General features: G+C 40.2%; 3 gene segments (V, D, J or C); all 3 read left to right on the forward strand.

Annotated features, from left to right (window-relative positions):
- On the forward strand, positions 1-765 carry LOC114688627. The segment is given in 2 exon segments: positions 1-287; positions 411-765. Coding segments are annotated over 2 exon segments (435 nt in total).
- Positions 766-5,714: 4,949 nt separating this feature from the next.
- On the forward strand, positions 5,715-6,563 carry LOC114688628. The segment is given in 2 exon segments: positions 5,715-5,727; positions 6,229-6,563. Coding segments are annotated over 2 exon segments (348 nt in total).
- A 13,266-nt stretch (positions 6,564-19,829) lies between these two features.
- On the forward strand, positions 19,830-20,500 carry LOC119088467. The segment is given in 2 exon segments: positions 19,830-19,881; positions 20,112-20,500. Coding segments are annotated over 2 exon segments (441 nt in total).
- The last annotated feature ends 4,669 nt before the right edge of the window (positions 20,501-25,169 follow it).

The raw sequence follows: 25,169 nt of genomic DNA on the forward strand, positions 1-25,169 counted from the left end.
TTGTAGAGTTCTTAGAACAACTGATGAGTGAAGACAGTCAGAGGCCCGGAAGTTCCCAGGACCAGGACCACTTCTGCAGCGTTTTGTTTGTTTGTTTGTTTGTTTTAGAATTTTATCTGAACAAGGAAGGTGTCTGGACAACTTTGTGCCCTTTGTCCTCAAGAAGTGGGAACTGCAGCTGCTTTCCTGCATGTGCCAAGCTTTTCCAGAAAGGCACCAGAAGTGTTTCCAGGGCTCAGCCATGCTTCTAGTCCTCATCTCATTCCTGGGGATACATTTTTTCCTGGGTGAGTAAAATATCATTGTTTGTAGATGCACACGATTCACTGTTTTTCTCACTTGAATTTTAGTAAGAATATTTTCTCCATGAAGTCTGTATCACATTTACTGATTTATCATTGATTTTACAGGGGATGTCCAAGCACAGTCAGTTACCCAGCCTGATGCCCATGTCACTGTCTTTGAAGGAGATTCGGTGGAGCTCAGATGCAACTATTCCTACAGTGGAGCTCCTTACCTCTTCTGGTACATGCAGCACCATGGCCAAGGCCTCCAGTTTCTCCTTAGGTACTTTTCAGGAGATCCTGTGGTTCATGGAGTGAATGGCTTTAAGGCTGAGTTTCAGAAGAGTAAATCTTCCTTCCACTTGAAGAAGATCTCTGTGCACCTGAGCGATTCGGCTGTGTACTTCTGTGTTGTGAGTGCACAGTGTCTGAGGCTGCAGGGGGAGCTGAACACAAACCTGTGAGATGCTGGGGAGGACTGTAGCTGGTGGACTTTAGATCATCCATGCCCCTGTAAGTAACCTAAATAAACTTATCAGTTCTCTAAGTCGGACTTCTCCGGAATCATTACTTCGGTCTGTCATTGGTGCCCTATCAGAGGTATATAGACATCTAGTCACTCATCTCCTGAAAGGTGACAGGGTAAAAAACTTAAAATGATGCCTGAGACATGGTTGCTTCCTTAAATGTTGTTTTGTAGACATCCTGAAGTTTTCTAATGACTGATTATCTCCAGGAGACTTGAAGATACAGCTCAGTTCCACATAAACAATGACCGCAGTGGACACCTGTGTAGTGTGCACTAGAGGGAGAAGTGTTGACTTCTTTCCACTTCAGACTGAAGGGCAGTGTTAGGAAGTGTACAGCTTGCACTTAATGCCTCAAGAGCCTCAGATACACTCTCCATTTGTGATGCTTAGCTTAGGCAACTAGACTCAGTGCAGAATCACCATGAAGAAAATCTCAATAAGGACTCATCTGGGTTAGGTTGGCTTGTGAGCAGGTCTATGGCAGATTACAATAATCACTGTGGGAAATCACAGTCTGAACATGGCCAGTACCTTTTCCAGAGTTTGGCCCTGCACACTGAGTCAAGTGGAGGGAGTGAGTAGAGTGGGGCATGGAAGGAAGCATTCTATGCCCTTTGTTCCTGATTGCAGATGCGATATGACAAGTTGACTCTAGATTCTGCTGCTGTGACTCCCATGCTATGGTGGACTGTAACCTGGAATTGTTAGGTTCCTTCTAAGTGATCACTGTCAGGCTGTCTTGTCATGGCAACAAGAAAGGGAACTAGGATGCCATCCTTACTCCAGCCCACGGATCTTCCTTAGCTTTCGGAGCACAGAGTAAAGAGACAGAAGGAAGGAAAGGGACCAGAGTCTGACCTCAACAGATGAAACTATTTCAGACATTGTAGGACAGGCAATCTCTCAAGGGAAATGGGGGTCTGCAAAGAAGGAGGGGAATATTTAGAGTTTATAGGGTGTACTGGGTTAAGGAATCTTGTGTAGTTGCAAGGGGCTACAGACAAGTCTGCAGTCTCTCATTCCCACATTGTCTGCTCATCTGAGTCCGACTATCTTGGGAACTAGGCTGTCAGCTCAGCAATGCATTTCCTTTCTGGAGATCACTGATACCGGGTGGAACAAGAACAGTTGGAACCTCACAGGAATGCTATTTGTACAACTGAGGCCCACGATCATGTGTGAGCAATGCAGTATTATTTCTTCTTCTGTAAGTGTAACAAATGTTACATAAATGCATCAGTGAGAAAGTGAAAAAACCCAAAGCTTTAGACAGTTGTATTTGCTATTTGAACAAATTATGACATGCTTTAAGTATATTTCTCTAAATTAATACAGTTACACACAAATGTAAAATTTCAATGAAAATTTAAACATTTCCCAATAAAATTGTCATTGTTCTTGCCTTTCACCTAATTGTTATTCCTTTTCATTCCTTGAAAACAAAGCTTATGAGTTTTGTTTCCCAAATTTCCATTTCTAATATTTATGTGTATGTCAATATAGGGTAGCTCTGTGTTTTTAAAATATATGTCAAAGATAAAACATTGTATGCATGATTGTGGAGTTCGATGTTTTTACTAAAATAATTTGGAGACATGGAATATTCGTGATAATCTATTTCAATGTGTGTAACTGCTGTGCACCATCTCAGTTCAGGAATATGCAACATGTCACTTTTGACAGGCATTTGAGCGGAGAAGCACCAGCAGAAGTAATGGAAGTCTCAGTCAGAAGTCTGGTTCACGAAGGTCAATAGGTCGCCACCACACATGAGCCCTCTGCACAGCTCAGTCTTTCTGTGTCAGCCTTTGTCACATCTCCTTCCAAGTCAAGTGTTCAGCCAAGAAGGACCAAGGCCAACAGGCCACCCGGACTTAGAAGGAGTATGCCCCAAACAGGAACCAATACTTATTGTCACAGTTACAGTGATCACTGAGATAAGATTTTTGAGTGTCCACAATTCCTTTACGGTCCAGATACACCTTATGAATCAGAATCATAATACCATAGCAATGTTTGGAGTGTTGCCATTGACCTTTATCTTTACCGGGTTTCTAAAAGAAAGAAAGTTAACATTTTTTTCATGAAGGACAAAAGATTTTTTAGCCTTCTGTTCAAGAAAGCAATCCATGCTTTCATTACAAAGACCCTACTAGGGATATAATTCTTGCTATTTCCCTGTTTATATTGCAGAGCATAGAGTTACACACTGAGAGGTTTGCTCTGCTATAGAATTTGCACTTTTAAAACTTTCCTCATGAGACCCATCAAGATGGCTGAGTAGGTAAAGGTGTTTGTCACCAACACTGAAAACCCAACTTTAATCTCTGGAATCTACATGGTGGATGGAGGGAAGTGACTACCACAAACTGACTTCTGATCCCTAAATGCCTTGTTATGTGCACACACACATACATATAAATGAATAAACACAATAAAAACTACTTGTGGTTGTCACATTGCTCCTAAAGATGCTCCTATTAATTTTCATTCCTGTCAACAGTGTAAAAGAGCCACTCTGTCCTTGCCCCTTTATGGTCCCCTAGCACCCCACTTCATTTCCACCTGTATTTCCTAATAAACTGTTTGCACTCAAATGCCCCTTTCAAGATTGGATACTAGAATAAGTCAGTGAAAAGTTTTAACCCAGAGGTGGTTCTAGGAGGCAAATACATATAAAGAGTCTTAGGATTAAATTATTTATGGCTAGATGAAAGCAAGGATCCTTTATTGGAGACAAATGTGGTAATGACAAGTCCTTAAAGGTTGCAGCATCACAGTTACTGTGAGTTGTGATGAATTTCATGATGCTGATTTCTGTTTTTGTGTCGGTTACATGGTATCTTTAGCTTCTGTGGAGTATTGCTATGATAGTCATTTACATACTGTGGAGTTGTTTGTTTTTAGATGGGAATAGAGAAAAACAAGATCTAGGTGAAACCACAAAGTATCCAATGTCTTTCACCATCCCTGTTCAATGATGATCTTGGGAAGATAATGAATGGCTGGTGCCTCCTCTCTGCCTCCCAAATATTGTGCAAATTTGCTTTGTACAGAAACACATGGAGTTTTCTAATTGACAGTGAAGAAATTCAGAAAATCAGGAGCCACTATGAACCAAAAGAAAGCCTTCGCTTTCTGTGATGTATGCAGAGTCTTTATTTGCCTTCTTCATGCAGTGATGTTCAGTTAAGAAGCATTCTGATTATGATAGTACATGAAGAGGTTGTAGATCTTGCTCCAAGCAGTAAGGGGGCTGTTCTCAAAGGAAAAGGAGACTTTTAGTGACAGAAGTCATGTATGGAAACAGAACTTTATGATGGAATCCACAACTTTAAAAAAAAATCCTAGTTTTAATCGTGTGTGTGCGTTTGAGTGAGTATGAGTGCATGTGCGTGTGCGTGTGCGTGTGCGTGTGCGTGTGCGTGTGCGTGTGTGTGTGTGTGTGTGTGAGAGAGAGAGAGAGAGAGAGAGAGAGAGAGAGAGAGAGAGAGAGAGAGAGAGTGTATTAATGACTGTGGGTACCTTCAGGGACTAGGGACATTAGATTTTTCTGGCTTTGCCATTAAAGCAGGTTGTGAGCCACTTGGCATTGGTGTTGGGAACTGAACTTGGATCCTCTTCACAGACTTACAGCATTTATCAATCACTGTCATTCCATAGTGAATACACACTTCAACAGCTGTGGGCCTGGAGAGTGGCTCCATTGTTAAGAGCATACTGCTCATCCACAGACATGCCATTTGTGCCTATTCCCAGAGTGAGACTTACTTCAATCTTTAGTCTCCTTAAAAAAATACTCACTCTGGGCGAATATAGTTCTGGGTGGCTATAATTTATGGGAGGATATGATATTGTGTGATTCTAACTTTATGGAACTCTATTGTTTATGCAAATAATAGTGACAGATAAAGATATAGAGAAAGCATAGTTGAAAAATCTGTGAAATATATAGTATCAAAACAACAATGAATTTGATGCTACATATAATGTAGAATCTGCTCAGTGCACCTAGGCCTATCCTATGGCAGGGGCAGGGGGATTATACTCAATTACATAGGTATTCAAGTTCCTCAATTTCTGTATTCTCTAGTAATGTGAGTTATATGGGTCTGTTTTAGTTAATTTTATATTGCTGAAGAGACACCAAGGCCCAGGTAAATTACAGAAGAAAGAGTTTATTTGGGGCTTACAGTTTCAGAGGTCTAGAGTCCATGCCCATAATGGTGGGGAGGATGGCAGGGAGTATATGGTACTGAAATAGTTGCCGAAAGCATACATCTTGAGACACAACCATAAGGCAGAGAAAGTGACACTGGGAATGCCTTGAGTCTTTTGCAACCTCAATCAAAACCATACCTACCAACTCTTCCTGGTTTTATCATCTGGGAAACAAGTATTCAAACATATGAGCCTATAGGAACCATTCTCATTCAAATAACCACAAGGTTTCTTCTTATTATTTTTGAGGTATTGAAGACTGACCCCCAAAATCTCATGCATAGTAGACTATGTGCTCTATCACTTAATAATACCTATAATATTTAAAATTTTTCAATAATGTACATATAAAATAAAATTTTCATTTTTCTTTGAAAATTTTTATTGAGTTTCTTTTGATCAATGTTTCAAATGTGAAACAAATGGCTATTTCAAATAGTAATATTCCTTTATACAAACAGCATTCATTTATTAATTTAAGAAGTATCTGTTAGCTATCTTTTAGGTTTATGACATCTGTCCAAGTGTAGGGTAATTACATGGAAAAAGTTTGTCTCTTTTCTCCAAAGTCATCTATCAGTGATTAAACATGTGTTGGCATTCCTTACTTGTGTGATTTTTCCAGTGGATTACCACATGGCCAAAACTGGCTACATAAGAAACTTAGAAATGGCATGAAATGGCATTCCCAGGTAAGACAATGTACAAGGTGCAAATAAGCCTATCACAACTATTCTTCAAATTACAGAAGCACCACCCAAGGCTGTAAGGTGTGAGACAAAATAAAAGAGCCCAAAGTAGCACTCCATCACTGACTTTTGAGAATGTAGGTCAACAATCTTCTGAGCTTAGCAAATTGCCTAAAACAGGGGGTGGGGGGATGGTGCATCTAACTAGCACACAGGCATTTCCTGTTTAATTCTTAGCTCACATTCATCCTTTCCCTATAACCTGAACCTTTCCTAACTTAAGAAATTAAGATTCACACACTCCAGTGGCTCAGAAAATGAACTCTTTCCTTGGACTAGTGATTGTACTCTTCTTAATGTTTGGTAAGTGGAATGACATGTGGAGCTTCTGTCTTGTTCTATGATATTGATGTAAATTCTAAGGACAATTTTTCCTACAAGGCAGAATACAGATCACCACCAAGCTGGCCCACAATAATTGTTGTTATTAATTTCTCTTTTTAGGAGAAAGCAATGGAGACTCGGTGACACAGACGGAAGGTCGAGTCACACTCTCTGAAGGGACGTCTCTGACTGTGAACTGTTCCTATGAAACCAAACAGTACCCAGCCCTGTTCTGGTATGTCCAGTATCCCAGAGAAGGTCCACAGCTCCTCTTCAGAGTCTCCAAGACCAACGAGAAGGGAAGCAGCAGAGGGTTTGAAGCAACAAACGATAAAGGATCCACCTCCTTCCACTTGCAGAAAGCCTCGGTCCAAGAGTCAGACTCGGCTGTGTACTACTGTGCTCTGAGTCACACAGTGTCACACACTGCAGGGGGAGCTGAACACAAACTCTGAGAAGCAGGGTCTGATGCTGAGTGTGTCTGAGATCACTCATTTAGGGACCAGGGGAAGGTCTGCTATTGTTGACGCTCACCATACACGCAGACACTGCTGCAGTGTAAACCATGCAAATTAACACTAAGAACACATTAGGAGAACAGGAAGTGAGCATGCCTTAACTTAGGCTTGGTCAGAAAGAGTGAAAGCAGTCACACACCACGATGATTTCCTTTTTGTTTTTGTTTTGTGAGATGGGATTTCCAGTAGCTCAGGCTGGCCTTGAACTCCTTCCTTATGAAGCTGAGGTTGGCTTTGAATTCCTTTTCTTCCTGCCTGAACCCCCAGAGGGCTGTAGTTATAGGCATGACCCACCATACTAGTCTGTCTGAATTTGTGATTTCTTAAATACAAATCTCTTACTGAAATTTGCCTATGTGTTCATCATCCCATATAATTCTTATCCCCGGAATGCAACCCATGTCATTAATGGAATTATCATGCCTTAACAGGGTGCACATGCTCCATATCTTCCTGGTAAAGTACAGTAAGAGATGGTTTATTTATCCTTCCTCTCTAGGTCTAATGGTTTACTTGTTATTCCTAAAGATTCTTACATTTGACTGAATTTAGAAGTAGAAATCTCAGAGGAAATACGTTCATGACATTTTTATTTGGCTTCCTTCATTCTTTTGCCCCAAAATATATCATATTCTGTAGCATTTTCCTTCTGTTTCTAGTGTTTTTTTTTTTTTTCAGTGCAACAGGTCTGTGGTTGTGATCTGCATGGAGAAAAAAGATGCTGAATCTTGGGTGCTTTGGTCCTGGGGAAAAAGTGAGTTAAGATGAAGAGATGAGTGTTCTCAATTGTGTTAACAGGTCAAATGAAGAAGACTGAGTTAAGCACCAGGGAAATTGGGTGACATTGTTAGGAGAAAGAAACTTGGATTGTGGTGGACTTGAAACTTAATATAGGCTATGAATTAGATAGAGTGGACAACTATTCCAAAGAGATTCATAGTCCTCAACGAAAACCAGGGTCAAATGGATGGGTATTTACCTGTTAATGGAAGGAAGGATTCCTCCTTTCTGTAGTGTATTACAAAAGACCAAAAGGGATCCCAGACTCAAAATGCAACAATTATTCTTTACTTTTGTCAGTGCTAGGAACTAAACACAGGCATCTTGAATGCAAGGCAGGGGCTCTACTGAGCTATAGTCTTAGCACTAACATGTTTATGCTTTAAAGTGCACCATTGATAAAGTGAACAGAGAATCCCGAAGTTGAAGGAAATGTTTGCTAATCATGTACCTGCTGAGGCAGTGCCAAACAGAATGTGTAATCATGTCACTTTTTTATTTTTTATTATTTAAAAAATATATTCTCTCACAAAATACTTGCCCACCACAGCATCCCCCCACCTCCCCTCTCCCTCAGATCCACTGCTCCTCAGTTTTCCTTTAGAAGACAGCAGGCCTCGCAGTGATTATCAAATGAACACAGCACAAGATACAATAACACTTGGCATAAATTCTCACATCAAGGCTGAATGAGGCAACCAAGTGGAAGGAAAGGGGGCTCATGAGTAGGCAAATAGAGACACTCAATTCTCATCATTAGGATTCCAACAAAAACCCCAAACTAAACAATCACAGCATGTATGCAGAAGACCTAGCACAGACCATGTAGGTTCCATGGATGCCGGTTCAGTCTCTGAGCCCCTATGAGTCCTGTGTAGTTGATTCTGTGGGCTGTATTCTCATGGTATCCTAGACCACTCTGACTCGTCTAATCCTTCCTCCCCCTCTTCTGCACGGTTCCCCGAGCTCCACCTAATATTTGGCTGTGAGTCTCAGTATCTACTCCCATCAGCAGCAGGAGGAAACCTCTCTAATGACAACTGGGATAAGCAGTGTTCCTATGAGTATAGCAGAATATTACTAGGAATCATTTCATTGCATTTATTTTGGCGTGCATGTGTGTGCATGCATGGGTGGGGGTGAGGGTCAGTTATATTCGGTTCTACCCTAGGTTTCTGAGCTATCCAGCGTCTGGATCCTGGTCATCTAGGCAGTGATGGTCAGGGGCTCTTCCCTGTGGTGTGGGCCTCAAGTTAGACAAGTCATTGGTTGGCCACTCCCACAAACTGAGCCACCATTGCCCTAGAGCATCTTGCAGGTTAGACTGGATGTGGGTAGAAGGTCTTGTGGCTGGGTTGGTGTCTTAATTCCACCACTGATTGATCAGCCTGGTTACAAGGAGACCAGTTCTGGCTCCATATCCTCCATTACTAGGAGTCCTTGCTAGGGTCACCCTTCTAGGTTACAGGAAGTTTCCCTGCACTAGGTATCCATATTGTTCTCTAAATGTCCACCTATTTCAGTTGTCTCTCTCAGTTGTCTCTCTCAGTTGTCTCTCTCTCTCTCTCTCAGTTGTCTCTCTCTCTCTCTCTCTCTCTCTCTCTCTCTCTCTCTCTCTCTCCCTCTCTCTCTCCCTGTCCTTTCCTCCTTCACCTGATCCTTCCTGTTCCCACCCCTACCTGCCCCCAGTCCACCCACAAAATCTATTATATTTTCCGTTCCTAGGGAAATCATTTCATCCCTCTCGAGTACCCGTTGTTACTTGGGCTCTCTGGGTCTGTAGAGTGTAGAATGATTATCCTTTACTTAATGCTAATATTCACTTATAAACAAGTACTGTTGGGGGGCTACCCACCACACCCACATTTTCTCAGAGTGCTCTTGAGCAGGAGCAGCAGGAAATATTAGATAGAAGGATTTAGTGGGTGGAGAAATAGATAGAAAATATAGGATAGCCTCGAGAGGGCCTGGAACCTATTCTAGCGGGCCCTGAGTGTCGCTGCCCTAGGGTATTTATAGAAATGCCAAGGGGTGGAGCAAAAGACCTCCACCAGCACAGACCAGTACAGACCATTGCAGACCACTGAACTCAGTCTGCGGTCCAATCATCTTCTCTATGCAGATGTGCTGGGTAAAGCCACTAGGAAACCTGAAAATGAGCTCCCAGAGAGCTCATATCATCTTTGTCTTTCTGGGTCTGGGTTGCTTCTCTCTCAGGATTTTTTTTTTCTAGTTCCATCCATTTGCTTACAAATTTAATGATATCATTTTTAATCTAACAGCTGAGTAACACCCCCTTGTACAAATATACCACATTTTCTTTATCCATTCTTCAGTTAAAGGACATCAAGTTTGTTTCCATTTTCTGGCTCTCATGAATAAAGCTGCTGTGAACATAGTTGAGCAAATGTTCTTCTGATAGGATGGGGCATCTTTTGGGTATATGCCCAAGAGTGGTATAGCTGGATCTGGAGATAGATTGATTCCCAATTTTCTGAGAACCCACCATATTGATTTTCATAGTGGCTTCACAAGTTTGCACTCCACCAACAATGGAAGAGTGTTCCCCTTGCTCCATATCCTCATTAGCATGAGCTGCCATTTGTGTTTTTTATCTTAGCCATTCTTGAATCTCAAAGTAGTTTTGATCTGCATTTCCCTGATGCCTAAGGATGTTGAACATTTCTTAGTGTTTCTCAGCCATTTCAGATTCCTCTAATGAGAATTCTCTGTTTAGATGTGTACCCATTTTTTAAATGGAATGTTTGATTTGTTGATGTATAGTTTCTTGAGTTCTTTATATATTTTGGATATGAGCCCTCTATCAAATGTGAAGTTAGTGAAAATATTTTCCCATTCTGTAGCTGCTGTTTTGTCCTACTGACAGAGTCCTTTGCCTTACACAAGATTTTCTGTTTCATGAAGTTCCATTTATTAATTGTCAGTTTTAGAGCCTGTGCTATCGATTTTCTGCTTAGGAAACTGTCTTCAGTGTTGACACATTCAAGGCTGTTTCATACTTTCTCTTCTATCATGTTCAGTTTGTCCGGTTTTATGTTGAAGTCTTTGGTGCACTTGGACCTGAGTTTTGTGCAGGATGAAAGTATGCATTTATTTTTATTCTTCTATGTGAAATCATCCAGTTAGAACAGCACCATTTGTTGAAGATGCTTTATTGAGTATTTTCGGGCTTCTTTATTTAAAAAAAAATAGGTCATGTGTATTTATGTCTGGGTCTTTTATTTGATTCCATTGATTAACATGTCTGTTTTTATGCCAATACCTTCCACGTATTTTTTTTTATTCCTATAGCCCTGTAGTACAGCTTGAAATCAGGAATGGTAATCGCTCCTGAAGTCCTTCATTGTTCAGGATTCTTTTAGCTATCCTGAGGTTTTTATTTTTCCATATAAAATTAAGTATTTCCTTTAAAGTATTGTAAAGAATGGTATTGAAATTTTGATGGGGATTGAGTTGAATCTGTTGAGTGTTTTTAATAGGATAGCCATTTTTACTATGTTAATTATATTGATCCATAAGCATGGGTGATCTGTCCATTTTCTGATATCTTCAATTCCTTTCTTTAAAAACTTGAAGTTTTTTTCATATGTCTTTCACTTACTTGAAAGTGGTTAGGGTTACCACAAGATATTTTTTATTGTTTGTCACTATTGTATTATGTGTTGTTTTTCTGATTTCTATCTCAGTAATTTTGTCATTTGTATATAGGAGGGCATTTTTTTAAGTTAAACTTGTATTCATCCACATCACTGAAGGTCTTTATCCACTGCAGGAATCCCCTGGTAGAATCTTTTTGGTCACTTATGTATATTATCATATTATCTGTAAATAATGATATTTTGATTTTTTCCTTTCCAATTTGTACCTTCCTGAACTCTATGATAGCATGATGAGAAACTCAAAGTGGACAAGTGATTGAATGCATGACCCTGTGTAAACCCATTCATGGTGTCACATATTTCTAGTTCCAGCACTTGGGTTGGTGAGTCAGAATGATTATGAATTTTAAGCCAGCCTGGGTTACATGTGACTATTTTAAGCATGGCAAAAAGCACAATAAAAGATAGCAAGCAGGATCAGTCTTTAGGATAATGTACTTTCAATCAATAAGATAGATAATATAAAATGGATGTGAAATAGTGATTGTTGGCATAGACATAGAGACTTCATGCATTGTACATAGGAATGTAAAATGCTCTGGTAAATAGTAAATAGTAACTACTCCCATTTGTATTCTGAAGAGAATTGAAATTTGCCCACACAAAAACCTACACCAAAATGTTCCTGGCCATAATTAGCCAGAATTATAGCCCCAAAGTGGAATAACCCAATGCCTATCACTAGATGAATGCAAAGGCATTATAAATGCTCATTGGGGATTTATACAGTAATAAAAATGACAACATACTGACACATAATAAAACAACATATCCGCTAAAACTCAACCATAAGTGACAATGCTGTGATGGTTTTTCTTGGTTGTCAACTTGGCTGGATGTGGAATCAGTTGAAAGGCAAGCTGGGCATAGAGGTTCTGCTTCTCTGGAGAGCCCTGACTAATTCAGATGCCAGCCACACACCACCACACTATTTTTGGGACTCATTTTTGCATGCATTGTTCAGTATAGACAAGTCTACAATACATCATTTTTTTTCTATCTATCTAGAATTTGGGATTCCAGATGTCAGGAATATGGGTGTGATGACCAGTGATGATGGTCATGCAGCTATATGAACAATATACCAATTATTGAAATATATATTTGAAATTATTTAGCATATAACAAATACTTCAGAAGACCTGTTCATAATATAAAGCAGTAGAACAATGAAAAAGCATAGTGTATAAAAGTAGCATTAGACAACAACAACAAAAATAACAAAAAATCCAGTGGCTCAACTTTTTAATTTGATCAAGAGTCTGTCCTTTCTCACAGCTCTGATCCTACTGTCTCATTGGAGCCCAATTATCTGTCTGGTCCTAGATGCTTCAAGTACTGTGTTGGGTTTCCTGAATTTCTACTTGACAGAGGACACTTTCTTTTTCAGAAAGCAGGCAGATCAATTCCTTAAAAATAATCAGTCTTAACTATCAAGACAAATCAACAAAACAACCTCCCTCAACCCAGTCATTTCCTAGTTCACTCATGATGAACCCAAACGTTTTATTAACTTAAATACTGTGTGTCACTGCAAGCTCTAAGAATGAGTACTTATAGGATCTCTTCATATTTGCCTTTTCTGCTTTAAAAACACCAACTTGAATATAATTATAATTTACAATTTTTGCTCAAATTTACTTCAATATGGTTTTTCCCAAACACAGTTTCTGTCTTTCTCTCTATCTCTCTCTATCTGTTATCTATCTATCTATCTATCTATCTATCTATCTATCTATCTATCTGTCTTCTCCCCTAGACAAGTTTTGCTGGGCAGGCAAAGCTTGAACTCAGATTTGGAAGGCACTTATCCTGTCTAATCTTGCACAAGCTGGGGTTTTAGTCATGTTCCCTGTACCTGACTTTATAGTTACATAGTTCTAAATAAATTTTTTATACATAGACACATATTTTTAATATTAAGTACAAAATTTTCCATTAAAAAAAGTGATTTGTTTTTAATCATCATCTTTCTATGAATTGCCATTTATTTTTTGTGTTGCCAAATATTTGTCGAACTAGGAAACATATAGTAAAATCCAATATTGTTACGACAAAACTGCCAGTTTTGCGTTAAACAAATGCAATTATTTGTGCCTATTGTGTGTCAAGGCATAATTTAAAAGACAGTGTGCAAAGAAAACCAAACTGTAGCTTTGGAAGAACTTGCTTCAGTGTTGATTTACAGAGGGCTTTCACCATATTGTCATTATTTTATCTGAAAAAAAAATATAATTTTCTTTATAATTTTATTGTTTGTTTGTAGCTGAAGTTTTCTCTGGTACTGCTCAGACCCACGGACCCTGTAGTGATTATAATATACATCATAATATAATATAGTATATGTGGGAGCCCGTTCTGGGGTTCCTCGTGGCTTTACCCAGCAGGTCCGAATAGAGGATGATCAGGACCACGGGCCTGAGTGCAGGTGTCTGAGATGGCCTGCACTTGGCTGTGCTGGGGGAGGAGGTCTTTTGCTCCACCCCTTGGCGTCTCTATAAAAACCCTGGACCAGAGACAGTCCGGGCCCGTTGGAATAGGTTCCAGGCCCTCTCGAGGCTATCCTTTATTTTCTATCTGTTTATCTCCACAAGATTCTCTGCTATAAATCCTTCTATCTAATATTTCCTGCTGATCGCACTCAAGAAAACTCTGGGAAGCTGTGGGGGTGGTGGGTAAACGCCCCACAAGTATAATATAATATAATATAATAGAATAGAATAATACAATATAATATAATGTGATATGATATGATATAATATAATGTAATATAATATAATATATAACATGTATAATAATATATAAAATAATCACTCAGAAGCTTATATTAATTAAAACTGCTTGGCCATTAGCTCAGACCTACCACTTACTAGCTCTTACTTTGAAACTCAGCCCATTTCTATTCATCTGTATGTTGCCACATGTTCCATAGCTTTACCTGTGTGCCATTACATGCTGCTCTCTGGATGGCAGGCTGGCGTCTCCTCTCAGCCTTCCAGCCTTCCCACAATTCTCCTTGTCTGCTAATCCACCTATACTTCCTGCCTGGCTACTGGCCAATCAGCATCTTATTTATCAACCAATCAGAGCAATACATATTTACAGCATGCAAAACCTCTCACAGCATTTGTTTGTTTGGTTTTTGGAGAGAGGGTTTCTCTATGTAGTCCTGGCTGTCCTGGAACTTGCTATGTATACCAAGCTGGCCTCAAACTCAAAGAGATCCACCTGCCTCTACCTCCCTAGTGTTGGGATTAAAGGCATGTGTCCCAATGCCTGGCAGAACTTCTTAGCTTTAATACTGCTGGTGTCATTCTTGGTGTGCCCTCTTTCTGTCACCTGATTCTGGAGCAATATCTAAACTCTCAGCTAATTCTTTATCCACCTGCTGCCTGCACCTCTGATTCACCATCATGGGCTCTAAACCTCTGAAGCTGCAAGCCCCAAATAAACTTTCTTTTCAAAGTTGTCTTGGTGATAACATTTTATCACAGCAATAGGAAAGTAACTAATACAAGTAATATGTACTCTATCTTTGTTTTTATTCTATGTGTATGGGTGTTTTGCATTCACATATGTCCACAGTGTGTGCAGCCTGGTGTCTGTGGAGGCCAGCAAAGGGCATCAAATTGCCCAGAACTACAGTTACAGATGGTTGTGAGATGCCAAGTGCATGCTGGGAACTGAACCTGGGTCCTCTGGAAAAACAGCGAGTGTTTTTAACAGCTGAGCCATCCATCTTCCATTCCCAATATCTGAATAAGATTATGAGGATAATATTAGGCTTCCAGACACAGTACAAAGACAAGGAAACAAATTCATCAAAATGGGTTTAAGGAATAGAATGTGAAAATGTTAAAGATTTCTCTATGTATGATTGATTATGATGCCAATTGATTTTGTAATTGATCTCATACAACATGATATTAAAATGTATAGTTTTCTATGGCTATCATAGAAAACTATCACTGACTGGCAGACTTCAACCACAGAAATTTATTTCTCCACATTTCTACACACTATAAGTCCAAGATCAGGAAGTTCACAGGATTAGTTTCTTCTGAGGCCTCCCTCTGGACTTGTAGATGACCCTTTATCCCTAGGTCCAAACATGCTTTTCTAGGAGGATATTCATCTATACTTCCTATATGAACATCATAATCATTTAATTAGAGCTGACCTTACTTTGCCTTGATTATTTTTTAAAGGCCCTGTCTGTGAATACAGTCACATTCTGAGGTTCTTAGGGTTTTAGCTTCAACATAAACATTTTGGAGCGGGATCAATTCAGGGTTTATCAGCCACGACAGAATATATTACATATGCATGAAGAATGTAGACTCCTCCATGGTCCAGTGTACTTATAAATTCTGATAAAAAAGCAATAATATACATCCTAGATGATGAGGTTTCTCCACCTTCTCCTAAATGCAATTCTAGAGGAATGAGAAATGTGTAGCATTAACTCATCAAAAATCATGCTTCAAACTATGGAGCTAAATAGACCAGTGTTAAAAATTAAGAGCAATTATTCAATATAAATGTGTTTTCCTCTGTAATTAATAAAATAGGATATGGAATTCTCTTAATTTTGGTTTTATTTATTTCTGTAGCTAAATTGTCAATTTTTATCAATATTTTGATTTTGTTCATTTCTGCATTTCCCAATTCTCTTCTTGCCTGAACATTAATTCTACTTTATTTTAGCCTTTTTATCCTCTCTTCTCAGACCTCGGCTTCTCAGGAGCTATTTCAGTTGAGTAATTTGCATTCCCCCTTCACCACCACAGTTATTAAGTTTTGAGACTTTGATTTGCTGGGTGTGGTGGGGTAGTAGATGAGAATGAGTGCTATGGTCCCTGCACACAGGGAGAGCAGTGACAATATTGTTCTAAATTGTTTTATATTGCTTTGATGAACACCAGGACCAAAGACAGGGGAGGAAAGGGTTTATTTGAACTTACAATTTACCCTTCATCATGAAATAAATGAGGGCAGGAACTTAAGACAGGGTCCTGGAGGTAGGGGACTAAACAGAGGGCATGAAGTAGCGCTTCTGACTTGCTTGTTGTTTGTGGTTTGCTCAACTTGCTTTATTATACGACCCAGGGCCACCTCTTCATGAGTTGTACCACTCACAGTTCCTTGGGTCCTTCCAGGTCAATCATTATTTAAAAAAAAAAAATGTACCATATCCACACCCACAGGCCAGTCTGATGGAGGCAAATCCTCACCTGAGATTTCCTCTTCCCAGATGACACTACCTTGTGTAAACTTGACAAAAAGTAACCAGTAAAGTGAATTCCTTGACATCTTGACACAGAAATGCATCAGTATTAAACTGTATGCTTTCTTATTTTTCCCCAAGATCTCATGCAAATATAAGAATATAATGGACAGTAAAACCTTAAAAGTTCCACAGTCTTTGAAACTCAAACATTTTTAAAAGTTCAGTCTTGCCAGGGGTGTGGGGTGGTGGTGGTGCACACCTTTAATCCCAGCACTTGGAAGGCAGAGGAAGGTGAATCTCTGTGAGTTCGAGGCCAACCTGGTTTATACAGTAAGCTTCAGGACAGCCAGGACTACTCAGAAAAACCTTGTCTCTATAAATCAACCAACCAACCAACCAACCAACCAATCAACCACCAACCAATCAACCAACTAATAAACAAACAAACAAAACCAAAAAGCTTTCCCCAGGTCCTCTCTTCAAACCTCCTTCAACTTAATGTAGGTTTTTTTTTTTTAATTACTCATTAAGTTGGATTTGTGCTGTCCACATAAAATGGAGGTGGGGCACCCACAAAAGCATCATCAACTTACCAGGTATCATATTACTGAAGCAGACTGACTCTCTCTTCCATAGAAGCTATCAACCACTAATATGGCTCCTCAGCTAGTGGTGGGGGCTCATAAGCCCCCCTCCCCCACTCTATGTCACAATGTTGACTGATTTAATCACATTCAGATCTTCTTGTAGACAGACAAGTGTTTTCCTTTCCCCACATCCTCACCAACAAGTTCTGTCATTAATTGTATTGATCTTGGCCATCTGACATGGGTAAGATGATATCTGTTTTTACATGTACAAGGACCTAGATACTGACATATGCCTTACTATTAAGATCAGGGAGGAGGCACAGGGTAACATCCATCCTCAGTTCAGTTCCTGTCCACCAGGGGGTGCAGTTTCCTAACACAGGCTCATTTCCTGCATGATTTCTATCTAAGCAGACTCATTCTTTCTCTGAGTTAACATTTCTTCATGCTAAGCGTCCAGATCATTTTCTAGATGACATTAAAGATGAACTCTTCTCCAGGCTTCATGACTGCTATACTCCTCATTCTCGGTAAGTAAAGTGATGTAAACAGCAAAGTCTTTAGCTGTAAGTTATCTAAGAGCATTATCCTCAGGGTGACACAGAACTAACTCTCTCTCTCTTTCCTCTCCTTGCACTCTAGGAAGGACCCATGGAGACTCTGTGACTCAAACAGGAGGCCAAGTGACCATCTCAGAAAGCAGGTTCCTGACAATAAATTGCACGTATTCAATCACAAATATAGTATTCCCTGCTCTTTTCTGGTATGTTCAATATCCTGGAGAAAGTCTACAGCTCCTCCTGAAAGCCATTACGGCTGGTGAGAAGGGAAGCAGCAGAGGTTTTGAAGCTACATATGATAAAAGATCCACTTCCTTCCACTTGCAGAAAGCCTCGGTCCAAGAGTCAGACTCGGCTGTGTACTACTGTGTTCTCCGTGACACAGTGGTGGAAACCACAGGGGGAGCTGAACACAAACTGAGAGGCAACAGGTGGTCTGGCTGCTGAGAATTTCTGCCTCTGAAATCCCTCTGGCTTCAGCACACCCTGTGCTGTGTGGACTCACACTCTCTGTTGGTGAAAAAATGTAAATGTTCTCATGCCAGACCATGCAACTTCACAAACTATTAAAAGAATGAGCAGTCTCTGGGGCCGAATCTTAAGTTATTTTCCTGCAGTGCTGAGAATCAACCCAGAGCCTTGAACTTGCCAGGCAAGTAGTCTGCCACTGAGCCACTTAAAACCTTATCTATCATTAGATAATCAAATGTGCTGGAGAAAGAGACATCTGCATAATGTGAGCTAACAGGGTTTGGCAGGAAAGGTGCCAGTAAGCTGCAATCCTTCCCTTACAAAGCCCTGTGGGATTCTTAAGGAGAAGGAGGAAGAGCAGGAACTCAGGTGCAAACAGCAACATGAAGAGCTGAAGGGAGGGACACTCATTGTGCAGGAGACAGGTCACTTTCCTGGTAAATCAGACAGAATTTCTTCTATTTTTTGGGAACCCCATCATTTTTCCTCCTCTTCTTCTTCTTCCTCCTCCTCCTTCTCCTTTTGCTCTTCTTCCTTCTCCTTCTCTCTTTTCCTCTCTTTCTTTGAGATGGGGTCTCTTTATGTAGCCTCGACTGTCCTGGAACTCTTTGTAGACCAGGCTGGACTCAAACTCACAGAGATAACCCTGCCTCTGTGTTCTAAATACTGAAAATATAGGCAAGAGTCACTATGCCCGACTATCATTTCTCTCTTATACCCTTCAAATGATCATATGATATCCACCAGTTTCACAGTGAGATTTAGATTAGTGTTAGATCTGGGTACTGTTGGATGGCCACACTGTCATAAAACCAGTGATCACACTGCCTTTACCTCTCATAATTTTCTATTAGGAACATGTTTTGTCCTGTATGAGTGGACTATTCTGGTTTCCTTTTGATTTCTCAGGCAAGCTATGTTTCCATTCCTTTGCTTTCTCCATCTCTATGCATCAGATCTCAGATGTACAGTAAACCTTCACTTATCTAAACAACTTTCACATTTTCATTGGCTTCAGTTTCACTGAGAAATGAGAAGCACTAAGAAAGCAATTTTCAAAACCTTCATTACTTAGCACTTTTCAGTTCCTGTGCGGGATCCTTGACTTTTCCTCCCTCAGTGTTTAATTCAGGAGCAGAGAGCACTGCTGATCCTTAGCATCTATGACAGGATTTGACAACAGTAGGTCTTGAAAAGGATTGTTGAACTAATAATGGCTGATTAAAAGTCCTACCGTTACCACGAGAGCAGAATTTAACATTCACTCAAAAATACACTGTATGCAGATGTGAAATTGTCAAAGAATTAAGAAAAATATTTCATTTTTAAACAGAATTTTATTGTATCTGTTTCTTGACAAAATTCTTTTTTTAAAAAACTGGTGACACAGTAGCAAATAGAACAGGGGGAAAGTCACATTCTAAAGGAAATTTCCATTTTAGGTTCAGACTAAGCTCAGGCTAGTCATTACCACTAGCCTCTGCCATGAATCATTTCAATTCAAACCTTGAAAAATCATTAGGCATCTGCTTTCAGTGAGGAAAGTAAACATTACCTGTCCTGTGTAATGTCCTATGTAGAGCCAGAACTGAACTGAGGCCCTGAAATAAAATCTAATTGACACTCTATCATGTGTTTCTATGGATAGGTAAGAATTTACACCCTGAATCACTTTGCCAGCAGTGAAAAACAACTGCAAAAATTTACCCAAAGGTTTTGAGCAAATCCAGCTCTCACCCCAAGATGGCAGTGTTTGCACTGGTCCTGTCTCCAGGAACTGAGGTGTGTATCAGGTCTCTGATTGGCTGGCTGTACTTCCTGAGCCTTCCTTTATGTGACTGTTTCTATGAAATAGGCAGCAGCTTTGGGGGCAGACTTCTGCAGAAGCATCAATGGAGAAGCAACTGAGTGCCTGCTGGGTGGTTTTATTGCTGTATTTCCAGTGTAAGTTAGAGGAGGATTTAGCCAGGAGCCATAGGAAGTCAAAGAATATATATATATATATATATATAGAATTTGGGGAAAAGATGTAATACCTTGGGATAAGTGGAGGGAGGAAAATAGGCCTATTCCTAGATCACCTGAGATTCACGTGGAGAGTAACGAAGGATATGAACTACAATTACTAAGTATGGATGATTGATTTCTGGTATTTTACACTCTTTTCTGAATAGGGGTTGCTGGGAAGACCCAAGTGGAGCAGAGTCCCCAGTCCCTGACTGTCCTGGAGGGAGAGAACTGCGTCCTCCAATGCAATTACACTGTGAGCCCCGCTGGCAACTTAAGGTGGTACCGACAAGACACAGGCAGAGGTCTTGTGTCCCTGGCAGTCATGACTTACACAGAGAACAAAAAGTCAAATGGAAGATATTCAGCATCTCTGGATGCAGATGCTAAGCACAGCACCCTGCACATCACAGCCTCCCAGCTCGAGGACACTGCCTCCTACATCTGTGTGGTGGGAGCACCATGCTCCACAGATACTTGCAGCCAGTACCAAAACCTCTCCTGGAGGCTTCAAGGAGGCAGAGGTGACAGAACAGTCTTTTTAACACTGTACTAGGGAACTGAATTTCCATTTTTGGCTTATTAGTCTCATTAGAAAGACAATTTTAAAACAGCCTGAAAAGAACGCTTGAGGACAATTTTAATAGATTTTTTTTTTCTTTTTTTGGTTTTTCGAGACAGGGTTTCTCTATGTAGCTTTGCGCCTTTCCTGGAACTCACTTGGTAGCCCAGGCTGGCCTCAGACTCACAGAGATCCGCCTGCCTCTGCCTCCCAAGTGCTGGGATTAAAGTCGTGCGCCACTACCGCCCGGCTTTAATAAATTTTAATAGATTTTGAGAGAAAAACAACAGTATAAGAAAGTAGAGTATCCTGGCAGCTGCCATGATGTGAGGAGATGGAGAAAATGTTAGCCTTTTCAGTTCACCACAGAGGTCAGGAAACAGTGAGAAAGCTTAGAATATCAAGGAAATAAGCTCAGGAGTGCTGAGCCATGGATCTGTATGCAGAGGGCAGCAAGTACCACACTCTTGTGTCCCAGGAAAAAGGATTGCACCAAAAACACATGCTTAAAAATGGAAACAGAAATAGCTTATTAAGGAGGAAAAACACTCCTAAGAATGAATGTGCACTAATGAGCTGAGGAGAGAGTCCAAAAAACATCTGATTACACTGTGTACAGCTCTTCACAAGATCCATTGAACCCCCATCTCTATCATGTACTTTGCCTGAGCATTTTTGCACAATCCAAGTTCCTTAGATGAGTTCCATGTGAGGAGAGGCTTCCAGTCTTCCTTTTTTCATATGTTAACCTTTTACAAAGAGGAATAATTATTTCTAATTTAAACATTTTTGAGAATTTCATACAGGTGTGCCATACTTACATAATTTCTACTTCACCCTCCCTCTTCATCTGCTCCCACATTTTCCTTACTCCATCTCAATCTCATGTCCTCCTCTTTAATTACTGTCACACACACTCACACACACACACACACACACACACACACACACGCTACATCTTGCTGAATCCATTTAGTGTTGCTCCTATGTGTATGTGTTTAGAATGACCTCTTGTGATTGGACAATCTGTCAAGTCTTACCCCTGGGGAAAGCTGATTCTCCCCTTCTCAGCAGTCATTAATTGTCTGCATCTTTTCATCCAGGAGTGGGACCTTATGAGATTTCCCATATCTATACTGACATGTCAGTTGGCACTGTCATTTTGCAGGTCTTGTTTAGGTGATCACATTTTTTGATATTTCTTGGTTGCAACTTCCCTGTCATATACAGAAGACACAGTCTCACAGCAGATGTGCTGGTTCTCTAGCTCTTTCAGTCTTTCATCTTCTCCTTCCCCAATGTTCCTTGAGCCTTGAGTGTGGGGGGTGGATTGTAGACATATCAGTCGAGGTTGGACACTATATGGTCAGTTGTGCTCTGCACTTCGGTGAATTTTGGACATTTGTAATGGTCTCTTGTTTGCTGCAAAATGAAGCTCCTTTGATGACTGGTGAGAGCTTATCTGTGTGTATAATGATCAATATTTAGAATTTTCTTAGAAATTATACTGGTTTAGGGAAGTGACATTAGTATGCTCTCTTGTAGGGATCATGGCCTCATCGGCCATGGGTAAGTGAGCTAGGTTTACAATACCAGGCATGGATTTCTTTCCATGGAATGGGTTTTAAGTCCAGCTAGACAGATGTTGGCAGCTACTAAGATAAACATTGTATATAGCTAGTCATTTTTTTGTGGTTCATACACAGTATACATAATTAGGACTCTTGATTACATTTCTCCTTCAAAAGCATGACCAGCTCCTTTGGATACTGTGAGAGCTAATTCTTAGAGAAGAGGTTTCAAGGATGGGCCCAACTTGATTCTCCAAAATCTTGAATCTCAAGTGTGTGCTGTCTTAAATAATAGGCTCTTATCTTCAGGTTCTGGGAGGCAATCAGTGACAATGGCAATAAAGAATGTTAATTTGTCAGTCTCTTTGGCTTCTCTGACCAACATCTCAGAGAAATTTTTCCATGCTTAGCACTTGGGCTTTGTTAGATAGTTTGTGACTCTTGGGGAGAACATTATCCCTCGAAGTGGAACGCGTTCATTCAAACTATCACCTATCATCTACTATCTGCCTATCTCTATCATCTATCTATCTATCTATCTATCTATCTATCTATCTATCTATCTATCTATCTATCTATTATCTATCTGTCTGTCTACCTTCCTTCCTCCCTTTCTTTCTTTCTTTTCTTCCTTTCTTCCTTCCTTCCTCTCTCCCTCTCTCTTTCTTCCTTTCTTTCGTTCTCTTCCTTCCTCCCTTGCTCCCTTCTTCCCTCCCTTCCTTCCTTCCTCTCCCCTTCCTTTTCTCTTTTCTTTTCTTTATAATCTCTTAGTTATACCTGAACCTTGTTCTGTAAGTGAGGCGGTTTGAATGAGAGTGTCTCCCATAAACTTATATATTTGAATGCTTGGTTACCAGTTGGTACAATTATTTGGTAAGAATTAGGAGGTTTGTGCTTATTGAAGGAGGTCACTAGAGGCAGGTTTTATGTCATTTCAGCTTTCTCTTTCTGCTTCATGCTTGTTTATCAAAACGTAAACTCCCAACTTCTGTTCAATTGACATGTCTGCCTGCTGCCATGCCTCTTGCCATGGTGATCCTAGACTCACTCTAGAAGTGCAAGCTCCCAATAAAATCTTTCTTCTCTAAGTTCCTTTGGTCATGATGCCTCTTCACAATAATAGAAAAATAACTATGACAATAAGGAAAAAGAGAACAAGGGTAAAGATAGTTTTATGAAATTTGCAGAGATTCATTGTGTTTGCCATTAGAACCTCTTGGACCACTCTGCAGTACCTAATGGGATAGTGAACTAATCATGCCACTAAACACAGAGAAGGTGAGTTAGTGTTTAACTAGAAATTTCATCCCTACTGACTAGCATTCACAGTGCTGGAAGGTACACGGCATGGTACTAGAAAAGAAAGGTAATTGTCATTACCACCAGCTACAAATTCTATCACAATAACCCCTGCAAGATGCATTGGAGTAATATCAGCACAGATGCTATGGGAGAAAGCAAACACTTTTAAAAAGTGGATTAATTTCTAACCTGTGTCGGTCACTGCTGAAGTGGACAAGAACCTGAGACTGGATAGGTCACTGGCCTAGGGGAAGACCTAGTACTACTAATCTGTCCAAGGGTACATGGCAATAAAATCACTACTAATGACACATTTACATACCCATGGATGAGTGCATTACAATTCTCAACCATATCAGAGAAGCTTCTTCTTTCAGTAGATGAGCAGTAACACAAACAATCACAACTGGGCAATGTGCAGAGAGTGAGAGACTTTGGAGTACTCAGTCCGAAATGGGATGTCTTCATCATTCCCTCTCCTAAAGACTCAAGAATTTTTGTGTAAGAGGAGGTGGAAAGACTGTAACAGTCAGAAGTGGTGGATGACTCCAAGCAAATAGTGTCTTTCTGACAAAACAGGACTGATGCTCATGTGCACTCACAGAGACTGTGGCAGCAGGCAGAAGACCTGCATAGGTTCAAACCAGACAGGGTCCCAATGCTGAGAGGGGAAGAGGGGGAAGTAAAGATGGGGTCCTACCCATAACCAAGACGCTATTTGAAGTGATACCTGCTGGGAAAAAGAAAACCTGTTTTTTTTTTTTTTTCCTGAGTATACGAACCACATGCTGTTGTCTCATACCCAAGAGTAGTTGACCAACAAAAAATGAACTCCATGCTTGTTTGTTGTTTGTCTCATTTGGTTGTGTTTGTTTGCTTTGATTTTTGTTGTTATAGGATATTTATTTATTTGGTTTGAAAGAGAAAGAGGGGAAATATAAAGTTGGGTGGGTAGGGAGAAGGGAAGAATCTGAAATAGGGGAGGGTAAAAGCATGATCAAAATACGTTGTCTGAAAAAAACTGAAACTACTCCCCAAACAACAACGAAATTAAATAAACACAAGAAGACCTCAGAGGAAGAAAGGGGGGCTAGAAATGCTAGGAAACTTTGGACGTAGGAATGGTAGACTGCGGAATTTCCTGGGCTCCCTTTTGTTTCACAACACCCGTCAGATCATGCAAAGAGTAATAAACTGGAACTGGGAGTGGGCACAGGTTAAAACACTGTCCCAGGAGGAGCCTGTTGCCTACAGTCAGAGGCCCACGGTAAGGAGAGTCTATTATTATTAGGCCAGCTGACTAGTCCAGAGTAGCCAAAAAACACCTAACATTTATCCTGCACAGAACTTAGGAGAAAGGTAGCTGAAAGCTGAGAGAAATCCACCATGCTGCATTCTCTTGCTTTTGCTCCATGTTTTTTATTCATTGAAAATAGATGTTTTTCTCATGTAACATACACTGATAATAGTTTCGCTGTCCTCTACTCCTAATTTATCCCACCTCCTCTCTCATCTGGATCCACTTCCTTTCTGTCTCTCATTAGAAAAAAACCAGGCTTCTAAAGGATAGTGATAAAATAAAATATGATAAGATAAAACAAAAACCCATATGTTAGAGTTGGACAATACAAACCAACCAAAGGAAAGAGACGAAGAGTAGGCTCAAGAAACAGATAGCCACTTGTTTGTACACTCAGAAATTCCATGGAAACTCTAAAGTGGAAGCCATAATATATACCCAAAGGACCTGGTGAAGATCCATGCAGGCTCTGAGCATGCTGCCTCAGTCT

This window comes from Peromyscus leucopus, chromosome 9 (genome assembly GCF_004664715.2).
Source record: "Peromyscus leucopus breed LL Stock chromosome 9, UCI_PerLeu_2.1, whole genome shotgun sequence".
Classification (NCBI taxonomy): Eukaryota; Metazoa; Chordata; class Mammalia; order Rodentia; family Cricetidae; genus Peromyscus; species Peromyscus leucopus.